Source organism: Ranitomeya imitator, chromosome 5 (genome assembly GCF_032444005.1).
Source record: "Ranitomeya imitator isolate aRanImi1 chromosome 5, aRanImi1.pri, whole genome shotgun sequence".
NCBI classification, from domain to species: domain Eukaryota; kingdom Metazoa; phylum Chordata; class Amphibia; order Anura; family Dendrobatidae; genus Ranitomeya; species Ranitomeya imitator.
The window spans coordinates 424,771,220-424,793,933 of NC_091286.1; the positions used below are offsets into that span (position 1 = coordinate 424,771,220).

At 43.3% G+C, this 22,714-nt stretch overlaps 1 protein-coding gene across 6 annotated transcripts in view; it reads left to right on the forward strand.

Moving 5' to 3' along the window:
* Positions 1-22,714, forward strand: part of LPP (LIM domain containing preferred translocation partner in lipoma) — a 438,714-nt gene that overhangs the window by 313,036 nt on the left and 102,964 nt on the right. For all 6 annotated transcript variants that reach the window (XM_069727091.1, XM_069727088.1, XM_069727092.1 and 3 more), the window contains one exon: positions 21,580-21,688. In XM_069727091.1, coding sequence (XP_069583192.1) covers positions 21,580-21,688 — 109 coding nt within the window. The remainder of the gene's footprint in view (positions 1-21,579; positions 21,689-22,714) is intronic.

Sequence of the window (22,714 nt, forward strand, 5' to 3'; positions counted from 1 at the left end):
TCTATCAAGCTGAGATAAGGCATGAAGTGTTGGTTCACATTGTGTAATAAAGTTCCTTAACACCATAGTTCCTGCTGTGTAATATTGCATTATTACATGTAGCACTTCCAATTCTTTAGCCTCCAAATAATTACCAGAAATTAAGTGTTGAATATGCATTATAGCTGTGCTTTGAAACACATATATATATATATATATACATATATCCGGGATTGGCATCTGCACCATCGCAGCTACAGCCACAAAATTTTGCACAGTCACACGTCTGGACCCCGAGAGCGTCATAGGCTATGTTGTGAGGTGAAATTTTAACCCCGTGCTTTCCAATTCACCAAACAATTTTGCCCCTATCTACATAATGGGGAAAAAGTTAAAGGAAAAGTGTTGGAGGCGTCGCAGCTACAGCCACAAAATTTTGCACAGTCACACGTCTGGACCCCGAGAGCGTCATAGGCTATGTTGTGAGGTGAAATTTTAACCCCGTGCTTTCCAATTCACCAAACAATTTTGCCCCTATCTACATAATGGGGAAAAAGTTAAAGGAAAAGTGTTGGAGGCGTCGCAGCTACAGCCACAAAATTTTGCACAGTCACACGTCTGGACCCCGAGAGCGTCATAGGCTATGTTGTGAGGCTAAATTTTAACCACGCGCGTTCCAATTCACCAAACAATTTTGCCCCTATCTACATAATGGGGAAAAAAGTGAAAGGAAAAGTGTTGGAGGCGTCGCAGCTACAGCCACAAAATTTTGCACAGTCACACGTCTGGACCCCGAGAGCGTCATAGGCTATGTTGTGAGGTGAAATTTTAACCCCGCGCTTTCCAATTCACCAAACAATTTTACTCCTATCTACATAATGCGAAAAAATGAAAGGAAAAGTGTAGGAGGCAAATTGACAGCTGCCAGATGTGAACAAGGGGGACTTAAAGAATGAGAGCGATGGCGCCAAAGTGTTGTGAATTCTGTGGCAGAGCTCCCTCCTGTGGTCACAAGTGGTACTTCGGCTGATTCTCACTGTGAGCTTCCGTTGGTGGAGGAAAGTGGTACTGCGGCTTCTGAGTTTCCTTCCTCAGGTGATGTGGTGAAGTCGTTAGGTGCTGCTCTATTTAACTCCACCTAGTGCTTTGATCCTGGCCTCCAGTCAATGTTCTAGTTTTGGACCTGTTTCCTCCTGGATCGTTCCTGTGGCCTGCTGCTCTGCATAGCTAAGTTCTGCTTTGCTATTTTGTTTGCTGTTTTTTTTCTGTCCAGCTTGTCTATTTGTTTTTTCCTGCTTGCTGGAAGCTCTGGGACGCAGAGGGTGTACCTCCGTGCCGTTAGTTCGGTACGGAGGGTCTTTTTGTAGGGTTTTGTGTTGACCGCAAAGTTACCTTTCCTATCCTCGCTCTGTTCAGAAAGTCGGGCCTCACTTTGCTAAATCTATTTCATCTCTACGTTTGTCTTTTCATCTTAACTCACAGTCATTATATGTGGGGGCTGCCTTTTCCTTTGGGGTATTTCTCTGAGGCAAGGTAGGCTTATTTTCTATCTTCAGGCTAGCTAGTTTCTCAGGCTGTGCCGAGTTGCATAGGGAGCATTAGGCGCAATCCACGGCTGCCTCTAGTGTGGTTGGAGCGGATTAGGGATTGCGGTCAGCAGAGTTCCCACGTCTCAGAGCTCGTTCTATGTTTTTGGGTTATTGTCAGGTCACTGTATGTGCTCTGACCTCTATGTCCATTGTGGTACTGAATTACCTTATCATAACACCAAAGAGTATATACTGTACAGTTGCTAAGTTGGGGCCCCGACATGGGATACTCACCACACACGGGGATATAAACACACACACAAAATGCGCCACACACTACCACATGCTTGAACACATATTACCCTCAGCACACATTTCACCACACATACACCAACCTCGCCACATAAAAGTCGAAACACAAAAGTCGCCACTCAAAACTCGACACGCGCAGAACTCGCCACATGCAAAAACTAGGCTCTTGCAAAACTCGCCACAAGTGCAAAACTCACCTCATGGAAAACTCGCCACACGCAAAACTTGCACACGTGGAAAAATTGCCACATGCACAAAAGTTGCAACACATGCAAAAGTTGCCTCACACAAAACTTTCACATACTCAAAAGGCACCACACATAAAACTCGCCACGCGCAAAACTCGCCATGCGCAAAACTTGCTGCACACAACTTGCTACACTAACCTGTCACATGCAACTCGACACACAAAAAGTTGCTACACGCATGTTGCCACACAAAACTCATCTCACAAAAGTCGCTACATGCATGTCGCCACACACTACTCAACACACACAACTTGACAAACGAAACTCGCCCTAAAACACACACAAGTCTGGTATTATCCTTCAAAAATAAAAATCTGATTAATAAGCAGACAAACTACAACAAATGTACCATATAGGAAATACGGCAGCTGTCAGTCACATGACCTGTCTATTATGTGTATGTGTGAGCTAATATATACTGCCAGGGGGAGGGCTTCCTGTTGGCTGTGGATTTATCAGGCTGCCAATTTAGCTTACAAATACTGAGGTAAAAATACTGAGCAAATAACGTGTGAACGAGGTCTAATACAGGAGGAGATGACACACAGGTATATACTATATACAGGGGAGATGACACACAGATATATACTATATCCAGGAGAGATGACACACAGGTATATACTATATAGAGGAGGAGATGACATACAGGTACATATATATACAGGAGGAGATGACATACAGGTATATACTATATACAGGAGGAGATGACACACAGGTATATACTATATACAGGAGCAGATTACCTACAGGTATATACTATATACAGGAGGAGATGATATACAGGTATATGCTATATATAGAAGATGACATGCAGGTATATACTATATACAGGAGGAGATGACACACAGATATATACTATATACAGGGGAGATGACACACAGGTATATACTATATACAGGAGGAGATGACATACAGGTACAGTATATACTATATATAGAAGGAGATGACATTCAGGTATATACTATATATAGGGGAGATGACACACAGCAGGTATATACTATATACAGGGGAGATGACATACAGGTATATACTATATACAGGAGATGACATACAGATGTATACTATATATAATGGATGCTTTCCTGAAACGGAAAGTACTTGCAAGCAGCATAACGACGAAACGGGACGAAAGAGACCGAAAAGCCCTCTACTTAAAGGAAATACATAGTGGATGCTTTCCTGAAGCGCTGTGAATTAGACTGGGGTGGAAAGAGATGATTTGCATAGCTCCGACTACTGCAAAGGATTCTGGGTAAACCTGCTATTCTTTGTATTATGCTGCTTGCAAGTACTTTCCGTTTCAGGAAAGCATCCACTATGTATTTCCTTTAAGTAGAGGGCTTTTCGGTCTCTTTCGTCCCGCTACATTTAGCCCAACTTGGGTCTCTCCCTAAGGTGGCTAGCATGTGTGTACTATATATAAGGGAGATGACAAACATGTATATACTGAGGTGATGAGGTGAAAATGAGAGGTGTGAGGTGAAAATGAAAAGGTGTGAGTGCAAAATGAGGAGTGAGGAAAAATAGTGGAGTGATCAGAAAATGACAGATGTGAGGTTGAAATGACAAGTGTTAGGGGGGAATGAGAGGAGTGAGGGAGAAAATGAAACGTGATTGGGAAAATGAGAGGCGTGATGGGAAAATAAGACAAGTGAGGTGCTATAACTAACCACAGATATTTACTATGCCCAGGCAACGCCGGGCTCTTCAGCTAGTGTATATATATATATATATATACACACACACACAGTCATGGCCAAAAGTATTGACACCCCTGCAATTCTGTCAGATAATACTCAGTTTCTTCCTGAAAATGATTGCAAACACAAATTCTTTGGTACTATTATCTTCATTTAATTTGTCTTAAATGAAAAAACACAAAAGAGAATGAAGCAAAAAGCAAAACATTGATCATTTCACATAAAACTCCAAAAATGGGCCAGACAAAAGTATTGGCACCCTCAGCCTAATACTTGGTTGCACAGCCTTTAGACAAAATAACTGCAACCAACCGCTTCCGGTAACCATCAATGAGTTTCTTACAATGCTCTGCTGGAATTTTAAACCATTATTCTTTGGCAAACTGCTCCAGGTCCCTGATATTTGAAGGATGCTTTCTCCAAACTGCCATTTTTAGATCTCTCCACAGATGTTCTATGGGATTCAGGTCTGGACTCATTGCTGGCCACCTTAGAAGTCTCCAGTGCTTTCTTTTAAACCATTTTCTAGTGCTTTTTGAAGTGTATTTTGGGTCATTGTCCTGCTGGAAGACCCATGACCTCTGAGGGAGACCCAGCTTTCTCACACTGGGCCCTACATTATGCTGCAAAATTTGTTGGTAGTCTTCAGACTTCATAATGCCATGCACACGGTCAAGCAGTCCAGTGCCAGAGGCAGCAAAGCAACCGCAAAACATCAGGGAACCTCCGCCATGTTTGACTGTAGGGACCGTGTTCTTTTCTTTCAATGCCTCTTTTTTTCTCCTGTAAACTCTATGTTGATGCCTTTGCCCAAAAGCTCTACTTTTGTCTCATCTGACCAGAGAACATTCTTCCAAAACGTTGTAGGCTTTTTCAGGTAAGTTTTGGCAAACTCCAGCCTGGCTTTTTTATGTCTCGGGGTAAGAAGTGGGGTCTTCCTGGGTCTCCTACCATACAGTCCCTTTTCATTCAGATGCCGACGGATAGTACGGGTTGACACTTTGTACTCGGACTGCAGGGCAGCTTCAACTTGTTTGGATGTTAGTCGAGGTTCTTTATCCAACATCCGCACAATCTTGCGTTGAAATCTCTTGTCAATTTTTCTTTCCCGTCCACATCTATGGAGGTTAGCCACAGTGCCATGGGCTTTAAACTTCTTGATAACACTGCGCACGGTAGACACAGGAACATTCAGGTCTTTGGAGATGGACTTGTAGCCTTGAGATTGCTCATGCTTCCTCACAATTTGGTTCCTCAAGTCCTCAGACAGTTCTTTGGTCTTTTTTCTTTTTTCCATGCTCAATGTGGTACACACAAGGACACAGGACAGAGGTTGAGTCAACTTTAACCAATGTCAACTGGCTGCAAGTGTGATTTAGTTATTGCCAACACCTGTTAGGTGCCACAGGTAAGTTACAGGTGCTGTTAATTACACAAATTAGAGAAGCATCACATGATTTTTCTAACAGTGCCAATACTTTTGTCCACCCCCTTTTTTATGTTTGGTGTGGAATTATATCCAATTTGGCTTTAGAACAATTGTTTTTGTGTTTTTTTCATTTAAGATGAATCAAATGAAGATAATAATACCAAATAATTTGTGTTTGCAATCATTTTCAGGAGGAAAATGAGTATTATCTGACTGAATTGCAGGGGTGTCAATACTTTTGGCCATGACTGTACATACACACATACATACAGGGTGAGCCATTTATATGGATACACCTAAATAAAATGGGGATGGTTGGTGATATCAACTTCCTGTTTGTGGCACATTAGTGTATGGGAAGTGGAAAACTTTTCCAGATGGGTGGTGACCATGGTGGCCATTTTGAAGTCGGCCATTTTGGATCCAACTTTATTTTTTTCACAGTCATGTGACATCAGTTATTGAGAATCTCACAAAAAATGGAGTGCTTGGTTTTTTCGTAACTTTACTTTTTCGTGAGTTATTTACAACTTTATGACCACTTATAAAATGTGTTCAAAGTGCTGCCCTTTGTGTTGGATTGTCAATGCAACCCTCTTCTCCCACTCTTGACACAGTGATAGCAAAACCGCAGAAGAAATGCTAGCATAGGCTTCCAGTATCTGTTGTTCCAGATACTGCACATCTTGTATCTTCACAGCATAGACAATTGCCTTTAGATGACCCCAAAGATAAAAGTTTAAGGGGGTCAGATCGGGAGACCTTGGTGGCCATTCTACTGGCCCACAACGACCAATCCACTTTCCAGAAAACTGTTTATGTAGGAATGCTTAGACCTGACACCCAAGATGGTGCACCACCACACAGTTTGTTTGATTTTTATCTTTATAGGTATATTTTTGAGTAAAATGTAAATTGCTCTTTTGTTCTATAAACTGCTGACATGTCTCCGAAGTTGGTTCCAAGCAATAAATTTTGTATTTATTTTCAGAAAATGAGAAATGGTCAAAATAACAAAATAATGCATTGCTTGCAGACCTCAAATAATGCAAAAAAAGTTCATAATCATTTTAGAAACAACAATACTAGTGTTTAACACAGTAAGAGTTCAGAAATCAATATTTTGTGGACTAACCATGATTTTTAATCAGAGCTTTCATGCGTCTTGGCATGCTTTCCACCAGTCTTTCACACTGCTTTTGGGTGACCTTATGCCAGTCCTGGTATACAAATTTAAGCAGTTCTTCTTTGTTTGATGGCTTTTGACTAACCATCTTCCTCTTGATTACATTCCAGAGGTTTTCAATGGGGTTCAGGTCTGGGGACTGGGCTGGCCATGACAGGGATTTGATGTGGTGGTCCTTCATCCACACCTTGATTGACCTAGCTGTGGGGCATGGCACATTTTCCTGCTGGAAAAAGACAGTCCTCAGAGTTGGGGAACATTGCCTGAGCAGAAGGAATCAACTGTTTTTCCAGGATAACCCTGCATGCGGCTTGATTCATACGTCCTTCACAAAGAACAACCTGCCCAATTCCAGCCTTGCTGAAGCATCCCCAGATCATCACCAATCCTCCACCAAATTTCACAGTGGGTGCAAGACACTGTCGCTTGTACGCCTCTCCAGGTCTCCATCTAACCATTAGACGACCAGATGTTGATCTGGGGATGCTTCAGCAAGGCTGAGAATTGGGCAGGTTAATCTTTGCAAAGGACGTATGAATCAAGCCGCATACAAGGTTATCCTGGAAAAACAGTTGATTCCTTCTGTCTTCTGACCAGACACACCTGCCCACACTGTAACACCACCACCACCAAATTCTAATGTGACAACAGTGGCTGTTGCATAACGCTCTCCTTGACATCACCAATATCTTTGGCAGAGATCATTTTTACTCAGCGTAAATTGACTTTCACTGAAGCAGCGTAGATGCTCCCTGGTCCATGTGCATCATGGTGTGGTCATGTACACCTGTATTCTCAGTAGTCGTCAATCAATTGACAGTTGAATTTTTTAATTTACAGATATAAATTTAGAGTATCTTGTCTACTTTATGCAGCTTTGGTGGTGAATAGGGTTGAGCGACCTTGACTTTTTTAGGGTCGAGCCGGGTTTCGCGAAACCCGACTATCTCAAAAGTCGAGTCGAGTGAAATCGGCCGATTATGGCGAAAAGTCGAGGATCGACCGAAACACGAAAGCCAATGGGATATTTTTTTTTTATTTTTTTTTCTCTCTCTCTCTCTCTCTCTCTCTCCTCTCCTCTCCTCTCCTCTCCTCTCCTCCGTCCGTCCCTGAACTGAAAAGCTGGTGTTACACAGTGCAAATCGCTACAGCGCACAAGCGACAACATGGCGATAGGCGTCCACGCCCCTAAGACCTATGTCATCACTCTGCCCACGCCCCTTCATTGGCTGAAAAAAATGGCGCCAAGCGCGTCATGCGAAACGCGACTTTGGCGCGAAAGTCGCGTACCGCATGGCCGACCCCACACAGGGATCGGGTCGGGTTTCATGAAACCCGACTTTGCCAAAAGTCGGCGACTTTTGAAAATGAACGATCCGTTTCGCTCAACCCTAGTGGTGAATACTGTTTGATTAGTCAAGATTTAAAAGTTGGAAGAGGTTTTGTATCCCCTTTACTTTAATCATTCATAGAGCACATAGGTCCTAACTGATAATCTTCTGATATCTTGACAAATATTTAATGGTGACCATTCCATTTAGACGCATTTGAGCCTCTGCATTGTGTCTTAAGGTACCTTCACACTGAACATCATTACAAGTTATAACGATAGCGATCCGTGACGTTGCAGCGTCCTGGATAGCGATATCGTTGTGTTTGACACGCAGCAGCGATCAGGATCCTGCTGTGACATCGCTGGTCGGAGCTAGAAGGTCAGCACATTATTTCGTCGCTGGATCACCCACTGACATCGCTGAATCGGCGTCTGTGACGCCGATCCAGCGATGTCTTCACTTGTAACCAGGGTAAACATCGGGTTACTAAGCGTAGGGCCGCGCTTAGTAACCCGATATTTACCCTGGTTACCATTGTAAATGTAAAAAAAAAAAAAAAACACTATATACTTACATTCCGGTGTCTGTCGCGTCCCCCGGCGTCAGCTTCCCTGCACTGTGTCAGCGCCGGCCGGCCGTAAAGCAGAGCTCTGCTTTACGGCCGGCGCTTATCTAGTGTTTTTTTTTTTTTTTACATTTACAATGGTAACCAGGGTAAACATCGGGTTACTAAGCGCGGCCCTGCACTTAGTAACCCGATGTTTACCCTGGTTACCTGGGGACATCAGCATCGTTGGTCGCTGGAGCGCTGTCTGTGTGACAGCTCTCCAGCGACCACACAACGACGAAACAGCGACGCTGCAGCGATCGGCATCATTGTCTATATCGCTGCAGCGTCGCTTAATGTGACGGCACCTTTACTACCCACAGCCTCAATTACTTCTGTTATATGACAAATATAAGAAGACAAGCTCCGTAGAGTTGTTGCTTGTTCTAATTATCTTCTGTCCTCCGAAACTAAATGTAAAGAGGAATAAAAACCTGTAGGATGTCAAGGTTAAAGGGCTTGTCCCATTTGGGACATTGATGGCTTATCAGCTGAGTAAATGGAGAGCTGTGAAGGCATGGCCACTTCTCTATTTGTTCCCAGGCCCTGTTCTCAACATAGGTGAAAGTCCCTATCAGAACCTAAAGGTACCGTCACACTAAGCGACGCTGCAGCGATACCGACAACGATCCGACAGCGGCCGGAAAGCAGAGCGGTGACGTCACCGCTCTGCTTTCCGGCTGCCCGGCGCTCACAGCCAGTACAGAGAAGCAGAGCACCGGGGACAGACAGCGGTAGGTAATTATGTAGCGGTTGTTTTTTTTACTTTAACGATGGTAACCAGGGTAAACATCGGGTTACTAAGCGCGGCCCTGCGCTTAGTAACACACGCCGATTCAGCGATGTCTGCGGGGAGTCCAGCGACTAAACAAAGTTCTGGACTTTCTTCCCCGACCAGCGACATCACAGCAGGGGCCTGATCGCTGCTGCCTGTCACACTGGACGATATCGCTAGCCAGGACGCTGCAACGTCACGGATCGCTAGCGATATCGTCTAGTGTGACGGTACCTTAATTGCTTATTTTATGGCAAGGCTATAAATGTGCCAGATGGGACAACCCCTTTAGTCCTTTAGAGATAGCCGCCAGTACGATATCTCTATATGGAGCTTTGTATGTATAATACAGGTGTTTGCTGTGAAATTCACTTGGAGACAGTAACTGATGAGATCACAGCTATATTCTGATCGCAGAAGTATAATCTCTTAAGAGCTTCCAGAAGGCGTCTGTCAGTCCAGAGCCCATCAGTAACCTATTCGCCACATTTCTTTCCCAAAAAATGCAATAAAAAATCAAAACCCCGCACTTAGCATGTCTTTACACAAATCTATATAAAAATATAAACGTTAAGGATCTCCGAAAATGTCGGAAGTGGGTTGTTTTTTTTTGCCATTTTATGGCTCTTGGAGGAAGGGGAGGAAAAAAGCAAATGTTCAAATAGGAAACATTGAAAGGGCTTTCCAGGGTTAAGACTTGATGCTGGAAAGGAATAGTGTCCCCCTATTCCATATGGCATATTCCACATGCTAGCCGTTTCTTTCCGAGATTCCTCTGCCTAGACAGGTGACTATGGAGCCTTTTGCCTTATTCTTGTGACTTGAGCGCTGTGGATAAGTGACGCACACGCAGGACATTTTCCCACTAAACACAGTGAAACGTGTGAGTGGTCACCGTTATCACGCTGGGAATTCAGACCGTCTCGTATCACTTTGCGGTCAGCCCAATTGCCTTACAGTTATTCAACTAAAATAACACTTGTGTTGAGTTGTACGTTCTCCTGAGTGTCTGTGGATTTCCTCTACTTCTCTCCCACACTCCAAAATCCTACTGGTAGGCTAACTGGCCATTAATGCCATTTGTAAACGTCCATATACGCTGCGCCCAGTGATCGCTGCATGTGCTGCACATCTGGTTTGTATGTTCTTTATATGGTATTTTACAATTACAGGACTGAATATCAGAATTGAATAAATTTGAAACCGGGACGGCTTATGTGCAGCAGCTTGTGTATTAAAGCGGCGCTTAGCTGCGATTTTGATGTTTTGGGAATAATGGCTCTGTGGAGGTTCGTATGATTCAAACATATAAAGCAGTCATTTAGATAATTCTCGATCTGTCTGTCTCCTCTTCTGTAAAGTTTAATTCTCGGATAAGAGGAAGGATGAAAGGGCACTTAAGGACATCTGTCGTGCCAGACTCCCTCCGTCTAGTAACAGCTTATTGACAATCTGTTATGCTGCTTTTCGGAAGAACTCTTAATAGGCAAAGACTGCACACTTTCCTATTGCAAGGTGCTAAGAGAGACCTAGTGCGCCATGGTGAAAAGTGTGATCTCTGAGCTACTACAAGGTGAAATTGCTTTGTTTGTTCCCAAAGTTGCAGATAATTACATATTAGAAGAATATGAAGACCTTACGTTGAGCAATATTTCATCCAATCCAGAACCGATATTTCATCCGATCCAGAACCGCACAAACCTATTGATTTTATTGCAGTTTTCCCCCCACTTCTTATCCAAGGACAGTAGTATATATTCACCCAGTTGCCAACATCGGTGACTTTATCTTAAACACCATATCACAATGTTCTGTGGCCTTTTGTTTAAGCGGATTATGAAACTTACTATACCTGCTTGGTCAACTCCTTTTAGTTCAGAAGGACCTTCCACAATATACTGATGGAATATGGAACATCCCAGGATAAGTTTTAGGGCTCATGCTCATCTGTGAGGAAAATGGACAAGTGCAGTCCAATAAAACATTCTTTGCGTCTGGAGGAGAGAAGGTTTTTCCACCAACATAGAAGAGGATTCTTTACTGTTAGGGCAGTGAGAATCTGGAATTGCTTGCCTGAGGAGGTGGTGATGGCGAACTCAGTCGAGGGGTTCAAGAGAGGCCTGGATGTCTTCTTGGAGCAGAACAATATTGTATCATACAATTAGGTTCTGTAGAAGGACGTAGATCTGGGGATTTATTATGATGGAATATAGGCTGAACTGGATGGACAAATGTCTTTTTTCGGCCTTACTAACTATGTTACTATGTTACTATGATTGCACTCTGATCAGTGTTAATCTATGATTCCCTGCTCATCTGCGATTTTTTATTTTTTTTCTCAGCTTAGATCAGGATGAGAAAAAAAAATCGCAGCATGCTGCGATTGCCCTCTTATCTCGGACCAGACTTGCCAATACAAGTCAATTGGTGTCATTAAAAATATCGCGCAGCACGCAAATCATAGGAGTTCCGTCCGATTTTTGCACAAACATGTCCTATTAAAAGCTGGAATCACATCATGACCCAACAAAATAGAATAGATATAATCTATTTGTGTATGTTTGTGTTTACGTGTAGATAGAACCAGAAACACATGGGCTACTTGCACAATGAACAAGTATGTAGGAACCTGTTCACACACCACCAAGAAACTTGAAGACACAAACGAGCACAGTGAGGTCAAAAATACTCTGTTGTAAAAAAAGAAAAAAATCACAGTAATAAGCAAGTGCTAGTCAAAGATGGAAAAAACAGGGTATTTAGTTGATACTTTTTTTGCAAAAAAATGTATACTAAGCTGCTCCACCAATCGTCAAGGTATACCTATATAGAGCAGTCCTACCTAATGTATATAATCCCTATCTGATGTACGGTATTTAAAAACCTGATCATCTGTATAGTACCTGTATAAGCATAACGTTTAGGAAAATGAAGTGGTAGTAGCAGCAATTTGGCAACTATACTTTAACATTTCGGTTGGTGGCTTCATTTGGATCCTCTGTGAGCGATTGTCAATAAACCTGAAAGTATGGTGCAACATGGTGCCCTGTTTTATCTGGTAAAATGACAGACCACATGATGGAAACCCAATAGGGTCTATTGGACACCGATGTTGATGTTATATAGCAGGGCTGTGGAGTTGGAGTCGGTATAAAACGGACCAACTCCTAATCTACTATATAATTTTCTAATGGTCACTTCCGTCTTTCTGTCTGTCCCGGATATTCATTGGTCGCGGCCTCTGTCTGTCATGGAATCCAAGTCGCTGATTGGTCGTGGCAAAATGCCCACGACCATTGCCACGACCAATCAGCGACGGCCACAGTCCAGCAGCAATATGGCCGCTCTTTCCTCCCCACAGTCAGTGCCCGCTCCATACTCCCCTCCAGTCATCCAGTCAGCCCACACACAGGGTTAATGCCAGCGTTACCGGAGTGCGGTTTAACGCACTCCGGTTACGCAGCTATTAACCCTGTGTGACCAACTTTTTACTATTGATGCTGCGTATGCAGCATCAATAGTAAAACGACCTAATGTTAAAAATAATAATAATAATAAAAAAGGTTATTCTCACCCTCCGACGTGCGTGCTGTCCTCGGAAGTGCAAGCGGCAGGTTCCCGTTCCAAAGATGCTATGCGAGAAGGACCTTCCATGACGTCACGGTCATGTGACCGCGACGTCATCACAGGTCCTGCGCTCATACCAACCCTAGGACCGGAAGCTGCCACGTGCACCGCACACAGGCGACAGCACTACAAGGGGCCCTCCTAGGGTAAGTATATGTTTCTTTTTTATTTTTTAACCTGTTACATACGTGGCTGGGCAATATACTACGTAGCTGGGCATTATACTACGTGACTGGGCTGTATGCTACGTCGCTGTGCAATATACTACGTGGCTGGGCAATATACTACGTAGCTGGGCATTATACTACGTGACTGGGCTGTATACTACGTCGCTGTGCAATATACTACGTGGCTGGGCAATATACTACGTGGGCTGGGCAATATACTACGTGGGCTGTGCAATATACTACGTCGCTGTGCAATATACTACGTGGCTGTGCAATATACTACGTGGCTGGGCAATATACTACGTGGCAGGGCAATATACTACGTGGCTGGGCAATATACTACGTGGCTGGGCAATATACTACGTGGGCTGTGCAATATACTACGTCGCTGTGCAATATACTACGTGGCTGGGCAATATACTACGTGACTGGGCAATATACTACGTGGCAGGGCAATATACTACGTGGCTGGGCAATATACTGTGTCACTGGGCAATATACTACGTGGCTGGGCAATATACTACGTGAGCTGTGCAATATACTACGTGGCCATGCATATTCTAAAATACCCGATGCATTAGAATCGGGCCACCATCTAGTATATAATAAATTGGATTCAGTAGCTCAGTGCAGGATGTGCTGTAAATGTTTTCCTAATTTTGGAAAGTTATGAAGTATCTTTATAAATGTTTGCTCTGTTCCTGATGTAAGGATCTCGGCTTTTAGCTGAGATGAATCTGTGCTGCACTTTATGCCCATGCTCAGTAGTGACCAGTGCTGTGGGGTCGGAGTCAGGGATATGGAGGAGGAGGAGTCAGTGATTTGGCTTACCAACTCCACAGCCATGTTATATAGCTGTGAATTATCTTTTTCTGCTTTGATGACAAAATAGAAAACAGAATTCATACCTCAGATATGAAGGTTTTTTCCGTGATGCTCATTTTTCCAAACCTTCCTTTACGTAGGTAAAATGTGCTGCTGCTTTTCCAGAGGAGAACTTTTGCTGCACATTCTACTTCATTTCCATATTTTTGTATTAATGCTATGGATTTGCTGCCTAATTTACCCCTTGCATTGCATAGTGCAAATCCACAGCATAAAGTCACAGTTCCTGCCAGTCCTTTTCAAGTGCAGATTTTTTTTTCTGCAACATGTAAATGAGATATTCTTACATTTCATCCACAAGCCTCACATTGTGCAGCATATCTGATCTGTGTGAACATTACATAACAGGCTGTGCGCTTTTTTTGTGGTGTCACTCACTTGTAGCTTTTCCTCCCTCCCTCTTCTATTTTTTACACAGACACAGAACCTGGAAGAAAAACCTTTTTTCCTGCTTCCATAATTTAGCCCAGTGCAGTTTCCTTAGTTGTGCACATTGTTCTGCTATTATAGAGCTATATCATAAATTAAAGTTATCATAGCTGGTATTATACAGCTATATCATAGATGCAAGTTATTGGTTTTAAACAGGCGCTTTACAAACGCTTTATCTGACTTTTTTTCATATCACTTTTCTTGTAGGTTTGTATTTGCAGGAAACAAGTCAACTGGGTATTTTGCTAATCAGTTTATTTATCTCCCTTTTCCGGGATCCCTGGTGTAAGTTGCTAATTGGAAAGTTTTGCTTTATTTATAAGATTGTGATGAGAAGCCCAAAAGCTGGATTTAGTGCCAGTGAACCAACTGATTAAGTAAGGCGGTTTTCCTAAATTGAAAGGCATGACTTTCTACATATGATTCCCTCAAATAAGAGCTTTTCATGCTCAAGAATTTATCATAGGGCTATGTTCACACGTTGTGTTTTTGCTGCGTTTATGTATGCAAAGTTTAAGTACCAGCAAAGCCTATGAGATTTCAGAAATCTCATGCACACACATTGGTTTTATTTTCCTGACTGATTTTGAAAACTGCAGCATGTCACTTCTTTCTACATATTTCCAGCTTTTTTTCTCCCATAGGAAACAATGGATAGTTGCAAAGATGCAGGTATCCGTTTTAGGTGCCAAAATATAAGGAAGTTAAGTCAGGCTTTTTTGGGGCCACTAAACTTTGTTAACATGCACAAGAGGCAACAAAAATGCAGCTTCTTTACTGTCAAGAAAGCAGGTTTTGCCTGCGGGAAAAAAATGCAAAGTAAAAACATAGCCTAAGCACCTGTGAACATAGCCTAAGTTTCCCATTTTTCACCATGAGCATCTTACTCCTAATAGATGTGAACTGATAAATTATCACCCCTTAGTCCCATGTAAAAATTTTAGCACTGACATGATTTTTTTTTTTCGTTGCATTGGTTACAAACCTGGAATTTGTCCTATACAAAAGTTAGGAGGTTAAAGGGAACCTGTCAGCAGATTTTGCCGCCATAAGATGCGGCAACCACCTTTCAGGGCTTATCTACAGCATTCTATAATGCTGTAGATAAGCCCCTGGACCGACCTGCAAGATAAGAAACATAAGTTTTATTATACTCACCTGGGAGCGGTCCGGTCCGATGGGTGTCGCAGATCTGGATCCAGTACCTCCCATCTTCTTGCAACGCCGCCCTCCCGCTTGCTTCATCGCTCCCTGGCATCGCGCTCCTTCACAGGCATACTTATCTGTCCTATTGAGGGCAGAGCAAATTACTGCAGTGCGCAGGTACTGGACCTCTCTGACCTTTCCCAGCACTTGTGCACTGAAGTACTTTACTCTGCCCTCAACAGGACAGATAAGTACCCTCTAGCATCAGCTAGAGCACATTATAGGGAATCTGTCAGCAGGTTTGTTATGTAATCTGAGAGCAACATTGTGTTGTATCTTAGACCCTGATCCCAGTGATGTATCACTAAAGCTAAGTTCACACTGCGCTAGCAGCAGCCCGTTCAGCACATACGCTAACGGGCTGCTGCTAGCGCAAGTGCCGACGCTACATCACGCTAGCGCAGATAGAGCATCTGCTAGCTCTATCTGTGCTAGCAGTGACGGACCCGGAAACGCTGCAGCCTGCGTCTCCGTGTCCGTCACTCAATGACTGCACATCCCTAGCGCACGCCCATAGTGGGCGTACGCTAGCGATGCGTCCGACATTGCTGTCAATGGCGGCCGTAACGGACTACGTTACACCGCGTTTATGTCGCGGTGTAACGTAGTCCATCTAACGGACTGCCAAGACGCAGTGTGAACCCAGCAATACTGGGCTACTTGCTGCCTTTTTGTTACAATTTCTGTTTTCTCTGTGGCAGATATATCAGTACTCTGAATGCTGAGCCTTGTATAACCCTGCCAACAACACTGATTGTACACAGAAACTTAACAATCATTGGTGGGGTCGGTGTTACTCAAAGCAGTTGACTAGGAGGCATGGAACATCTAGTCCTGTAGTGATAATCTCCTTCTGATAAAACACAGATTTTAAAAAAAAAAACACACAGCCTAGCAACTATCACATCACTGTAATCAGGGTCTCTGCCCCTACATCATGCTGCCCTGATTACATAACGAAAACCTATTGACAAAGTACTTTTAAAGGATGTCATAGGCATACAGAATGGTGATCAAAGGAAAGCAGTCAGTGGCCCAGGGTGCAAATGTTCGTGTTCAGCAGTTTAACACACACTTTCAGAGCACGCCTAGTCTTTAATTATTAAATTTTGATTTGCTGGATATATGAATATATTAGAGTAAAGAGACCCTGTCAGCAGGATTGTGTCTTGTAAATCAGGGGTGTCAAACTGCATTCCTCGAGGGCTGCAAACAGGTCATGTTTTCAGGATTTCCTTGTGCTGCACAGGTGATAATTTAATCACCAACTCATTATTTGTATAGGTGATTAAATTATCACCTGTGCAGCACAAGGAAATCCTGAAAACATGACCTGTTTGCAGCCCTCGAGGAATGCAGTTTGACACCCCTGTTGTAAAGTAAGGACATGGCTGTAATGGCGCTGTAATAGCGGCTACAGTGATAGCTTTGGTGAAGAAATCCACTTTATTCTTTAAAGACCATTTGAAAGTTTCTGCTATTTTTGGTGCCCCGGGGCCGGACTGTGCACCCAGTCTTCTCCGCCTGTTGTTTCAGAGACCTGCATTCTCTGTATGTTGCATTTTCAATAAAATCCGTATCAGGAGGAGTTTATCGCTACAGGTCTGATGTCTCTGCCTCCTCGTCATTTGCTCTGCTTTACCCACTTCACCCTCCAGCTGGACAATGACCCCAAGCATCCTGCCAGAGCTACAATGGATGGTTTTTAGGTCAAAGCCTATTCATGTGTGTGACTGGCCAGTCATAGTCCAGACCTAAACCCCACTGAGAATCTGTTGCAAGACTTGACAATTGCTGTTCACAGACGCATCCATCCAATCTCGCTGAGCGGGCACATATATATACGGCGTGGCAACGTTTCGACGGCGTGGCAACGTTTCGGATTTCCAATCCTTTTTCAAGCAGTGAACATACAAATGAAGTGGGTATATATAGCGAATACACATGTTCTCTATTAATCATCATTAAAATAATATTTACATTTCCAGCAATAGTGCTAATGAACTCCATATCCTAATAAAGTGCATAAGTGTCAATGTGCATATATCTACAAATATATCATTAAAATAATATCCATCATGTACAGTGCACCATATATATCACGTAGATATCATAATGAGCAATTAGACCTACATAGATGTCCCAATCTAATATACAATTAGGCAGAAAGCACACTTACAGGCATATCGCCGCTTGTGTATAGTTCTCAGCGTCTTCCTGGAGTCACTGCGCATGTCTATGGCATTTGACCTAAGACGCATAGCATTGTGGTCAGCGCCTGCGCATTAGTGCTCCGAAGACCACGGCGCCATTTTGGAAAAGGGAAGAACCTTAATTCCAAGGGAAAGCAAAAGAAAACTCTGCAATTTGTAGCGAATTTATATATTCAATACAGCACTAGCCACATAAGTGTCTTTTAACCCCTTTCTGCCAGCTGACGGAATAGTACGTCAGCTGGCAGATCCCCTGCTTTGAGGTGGGCTCCGGCGGTGAGCCCACCTCAAAGCCGCGACATGTCAGCTGTTTTGTACAGCTAACATGTGCGCGCAATGAGCGCGAGCGGAATCGCGATCCGCCCGCGCCCATTAACTAGTTAAATGCCGCCGTCAAGCGCTGACAGCGACATTTAACTAGCGCTCCAGGCCGCGCGGCCGGAAGTGCTCGCACTGCGGACCCCCGTCACATGATCGGGGGTTAGCAGTGCATCGCCATAACAACCAGAGGTCTCCTTGAGTCCTGTTTTCCTATATATATATATATATATATATATATATATATATATATATATATATATATATATATATATATATATATATATAATATATACTAGACTGTGGCCCGATTCTAACGCATCGGGTATTCTAGAATATGCATGTCCCCGCAGTATATGGACAATGATGATTCCGGAATTCGTGGCAGACTGTGCCCGTCGCTGATTGGTCGAGGCAACCTTTATGACATCATCGTCGCCATGGCAACCATTATGACCTCTACGTCGATACTGTGCCCGTCGCTGAATCAGAAACATGGGATTTCTACGTCCTTTATGACATCATCGTCGCTGTGCCCGTTGCTGATTGGTCGAGGCCTGGCGGCCATGACCAATCAGAGACGCGGTATTTCTACGTCGATACTGTGCCCATCGCCCTGGCGGCCTCGACCAATCAGAGGCGTGGGATTTCCAGGACAGACAGACAGAAAGACAGACAGACGGAAAAACCCTTAGACAATAGGATATCTATATATAATTGTCTAAGGGTTTTTCCGTCTGTCTGTCTTTCTGTCTGTCTGTCCTGGAAATCCCGCGTCTCTGATTGGTCGAGGCCGCCAGGGCACAGCACAGCGATGATGCTGATTGGTCGAGGCCGCCAGGCCTCGACCAATCAGCGACGGGCACAGCGACGATGTCATAAAGGACGTAGACATCCCGCGTCTGATTGGTCGAGTCCGCCAGGCCTCGACCAATCAGCAACGGGCACAGTATCAACGTAGATGTCATAATGGTTGCCATGGCGACGATGATGTCATAAAGGTTGCCTCGACCAATCAGCGACGGGCACAGTCTGCCGCGAATTCTGGAATCATCATTGTCCATATACTACGGGGACATGCATATCCTAGAATACCCGATGCGTTAGAATTGGGCCACAATCTAGTCTATATATATTAATATATATATTAACACGTCTCTAGATGTGCAAATCTGGCAGAGCCAGACCCCAAAAGACGTGCAGCAGTAATTGCAACGAAAGGTGGTCCTACAAAGTATTGACGCAGGGGGCTTAGTACAAGTGTATGCCACAATTTTCAGATTTACGGTATATATTTTTTTAAAATATTTAGAAAACTATGTCATTTCTTTGCACTTCAAGAATACTTATTACTTTGTGTTGGAATATCACATGAAATCCCAATAAAATACTTTTAAGTTTGTGGGTTGTAACATGAAAAAATGTAGCCACGTTTTCAGCCCTGCAGCTAGTCCATTGTCCTCCCTGATCGGAGGGCGTCATTTAGGAGCAGGATGTTGGCATTGTACAAATTACTAAACCGCAGTTTGTATAATAATGAGCGATTCCTTTCATGGAGCATCATGAGCAGCTTCACGTAATAGTGACTAATTATTTAACCATGACTGGCAGCTCTGAACATTGTGTTCTTTTTGCCTCGCTTACTATGTTTTCTGTGAATCTAATTACAAAGGAAGCAAGTATTCCTTACAGTCTGCAATGAATACAAGGAAGGGATGAAAGCCCGCGCTGCACACTTTGTGAAGCATAGGTGGTTTTTTTTTTTTTGGTTTTTTTTTGTCCTCCTATTTAATAAAGAATGATTTATATGAAATAAAGAACAGAACTGGATGAACACACATTATCCTTAACATCTGCCTACTTTATGTGGGTGACCCTTTACAATAGCGGATGACAATATGAGTAGTTCAGGAGAATGCTCATTCCGATCACTGACCTATGTGAACGCACCACCGATCAGCTAGTTTTGTCATGCTCCGTCAGGGAGATCCAGTCCCTGCATTGCCATCTGATTTTCATGGACGTCTTAGGCTGCTTTCACACATCAGGTTTTTGGTTTCAGGCACAATCCGGCAAATTTGCTAAAAAAACGGATCCGATGTAAATAGTGAAAAAACGGATGCAAACTGATGCACTGGATCCGTTTTTTAGCTGGATCCGGCTCTATGTACTGTGCATGGTTTTTGAGTTCCTGGGAGAGGGAGAGAGAGAGAGAGAGTTCTCCATTCCAGAATCAAAAACAAAGCTTCTGGGCATGCTCAGTGTGTTAAAAACGGATTCGGTCGCCGGAAATGTTCTTTCACACATCAGTTCCATGCGTTTATTGCCGGAAAGGTCCATTCAGGCTTTTTCGCCGGACACAAAAAACGTTGCAGGAGACGTTTTTTGTATCCGGCAAAAAAGCCTGAAGGGACGGAACCGGCACAATACGGATGAAACGCATGTCCTTCAGGCACAATCCGGCAGTAATACAACTCTATGGGGAAAAAACGGATCAGGCATCAGAAAAAAACTGATCCAGATTGTGCCTGAAACCAAAAATCTGATGTGTGAAAGCAGCCTTAGTGTCCCAAATGCAGAGATTTCCAATTATCCAGAACACTGCACAGCCAAACATACTCCATACTGCCTACCAGGGCTGTGTGGTCGGAGTCCGAACCCATTTTGGTGGAGTCGGAGTCTGAGTAGGTGTCATGAAAACTGAGGAGTTGGAGGTTTGGCTTACGGACTCCACATCCCTGTCAGGGCCATCTGACACAGTGTATATTTACGTGCTTCCATGGCGATACACTACAAGCAAGCTACGATCATGCGTGTTACTCCGCTCAGACAGTAGGTTAGCAAGAAGAGAAATTCCGATAACATTTTGATACTTTAAAGACTAACCATCATTTTATTTTTTTAGTGCTATAAGAAAGTAATACTTTTTATCAGAGAGATCTGTGTCTTTCTCCTCGAACTGGTCATCCATTCTCAGCATTCAGTGCATACAGATTTTCACATTAGTGAGATAGAAGAGTGCAGTCGGTGCTCAGAAAATTCTCTGGAGAACTGTAACTGTCGTTTCTGGAGAACTTGCAGCAGATTGTCTCTAGCTCCTCCTTCCTCCATAGAATTTTATAAGCACCAACTGCCATATGTCACCGTTATTGGAGAATCTAGATTCACTGAATACAGACATTACCCATGAAGTGAGAGTTAATGATTAGTCTAGGAGGAGAAATAAGCACATTTCTCTAATATTCTATATAACAAAGTTCCTTATTTTCACTTGTACTATTGATTTCATAAAAATGAAAACGTTAACGCTTTGTCATGAATTGTTTACTTTTTAATGGTCAAATCCATTGACATGCCAGTATTATTGATCCATTTCTTTCATTCATTTAATCACCCATTTGTTTCAATAGCTACCAGGGAAATAATTCATGCGTAAAGGATAAGCTAAAGCTCATGTGATCCCAACATTGGCCATTCCCCATATACCGCGTGTGTTGTGTATCTTCCCTGTGCGAGCTGCTGATGACTGATTGCACTGATCATTACTCACACTACAACTCTTATTTGGTCTTTAGACCGGCATGAACGTCTGGTCCACAATGAACATTTCTATCTTGTTTTCCCTGTTGCAGGCATCCTTCCCTTCTGGGGGTCCTGTTCTGCGGCCTGAGGATGAATTGGATAGGCTGACGAAGAAGATGCTTTATGACATGGAGAACCCTCCTTCTGAAGAGTATTTTGGTGAGAAGTAACACACAATAGGATGATAATACAATCCTATCTACTTGCTTTCAGTTGTCCTGTGCATAGCAAAGCAGCAGGGTTTTGACATGTAGGACATATGGGCCTGATGTTTATCTCGTCATAAGTGAGCCAACTGTCAGCCATTTGTCTGCTATTCATGAGAAGCTGATGTACAGTTTTAGCAGTGGTCGCTTCTCGTCCTTCAACTGTCTCCATAATGGGAGTCTCCTACCCCTTCCCACCTAGTGAGGCAGCGAATGCTTCCATTTATTTATGTGCTGTATACAGAAACATTGTGACATCCTTGTTAGGCCCGGGTCAGACCTAACGTATAAAAATACCATCCGTTTTTTACGGCCGAGATACGCAGAAAAGTTCCTGAACAGTGATCCGTATTCAATGCGAGGATGCAGTTTTTTTTTCTCCAAAAATTATCAGTGTCATCCGCATGGCATCCGTACCGCAAGATTTTCTCGCCGGCTTGCAAAATAGACATAGAATGGATCCATGGGCTCAAATGTTTGTGAAAACATATATACAGTCTATATATACAGTACAGACCAAAAGTTTGGACACACCTTCTCATTTAAAGATTTTTCTGTATTTTCATGACTATGAAAATTGTACATTCACACTGAGGCATCAAAACTATGAATTAACACATGTGGAATTATATACTTAACAAAAAAGTGTGAAACAACTGAAGTTATGTCTTATATTCTTGGTTCTTCAAAGTAGCCACCTTTTGCTTTGATGACTGCTTTGCACACTCTTGGCATTCTCTTGATGAGCTTCAAGAGGTAGTCACCAGGAATGGTTTTCACTTCACAGGTCTTATTGACATCTCTCCATTATTACCAGGCTTAATGTCTCCTTACATTAGCAAGGTGACATTAACCCCTTATTAGCCCATATCCCACCGCTACACGGGAGTGGGAAGAGAGTGGCTAAGTGCCAGAATAGGTGCATCTTACAGATGTGCCTTTTCTGGGGTGGCTGGGGGCAGATGTTTTTAGCCGGGGG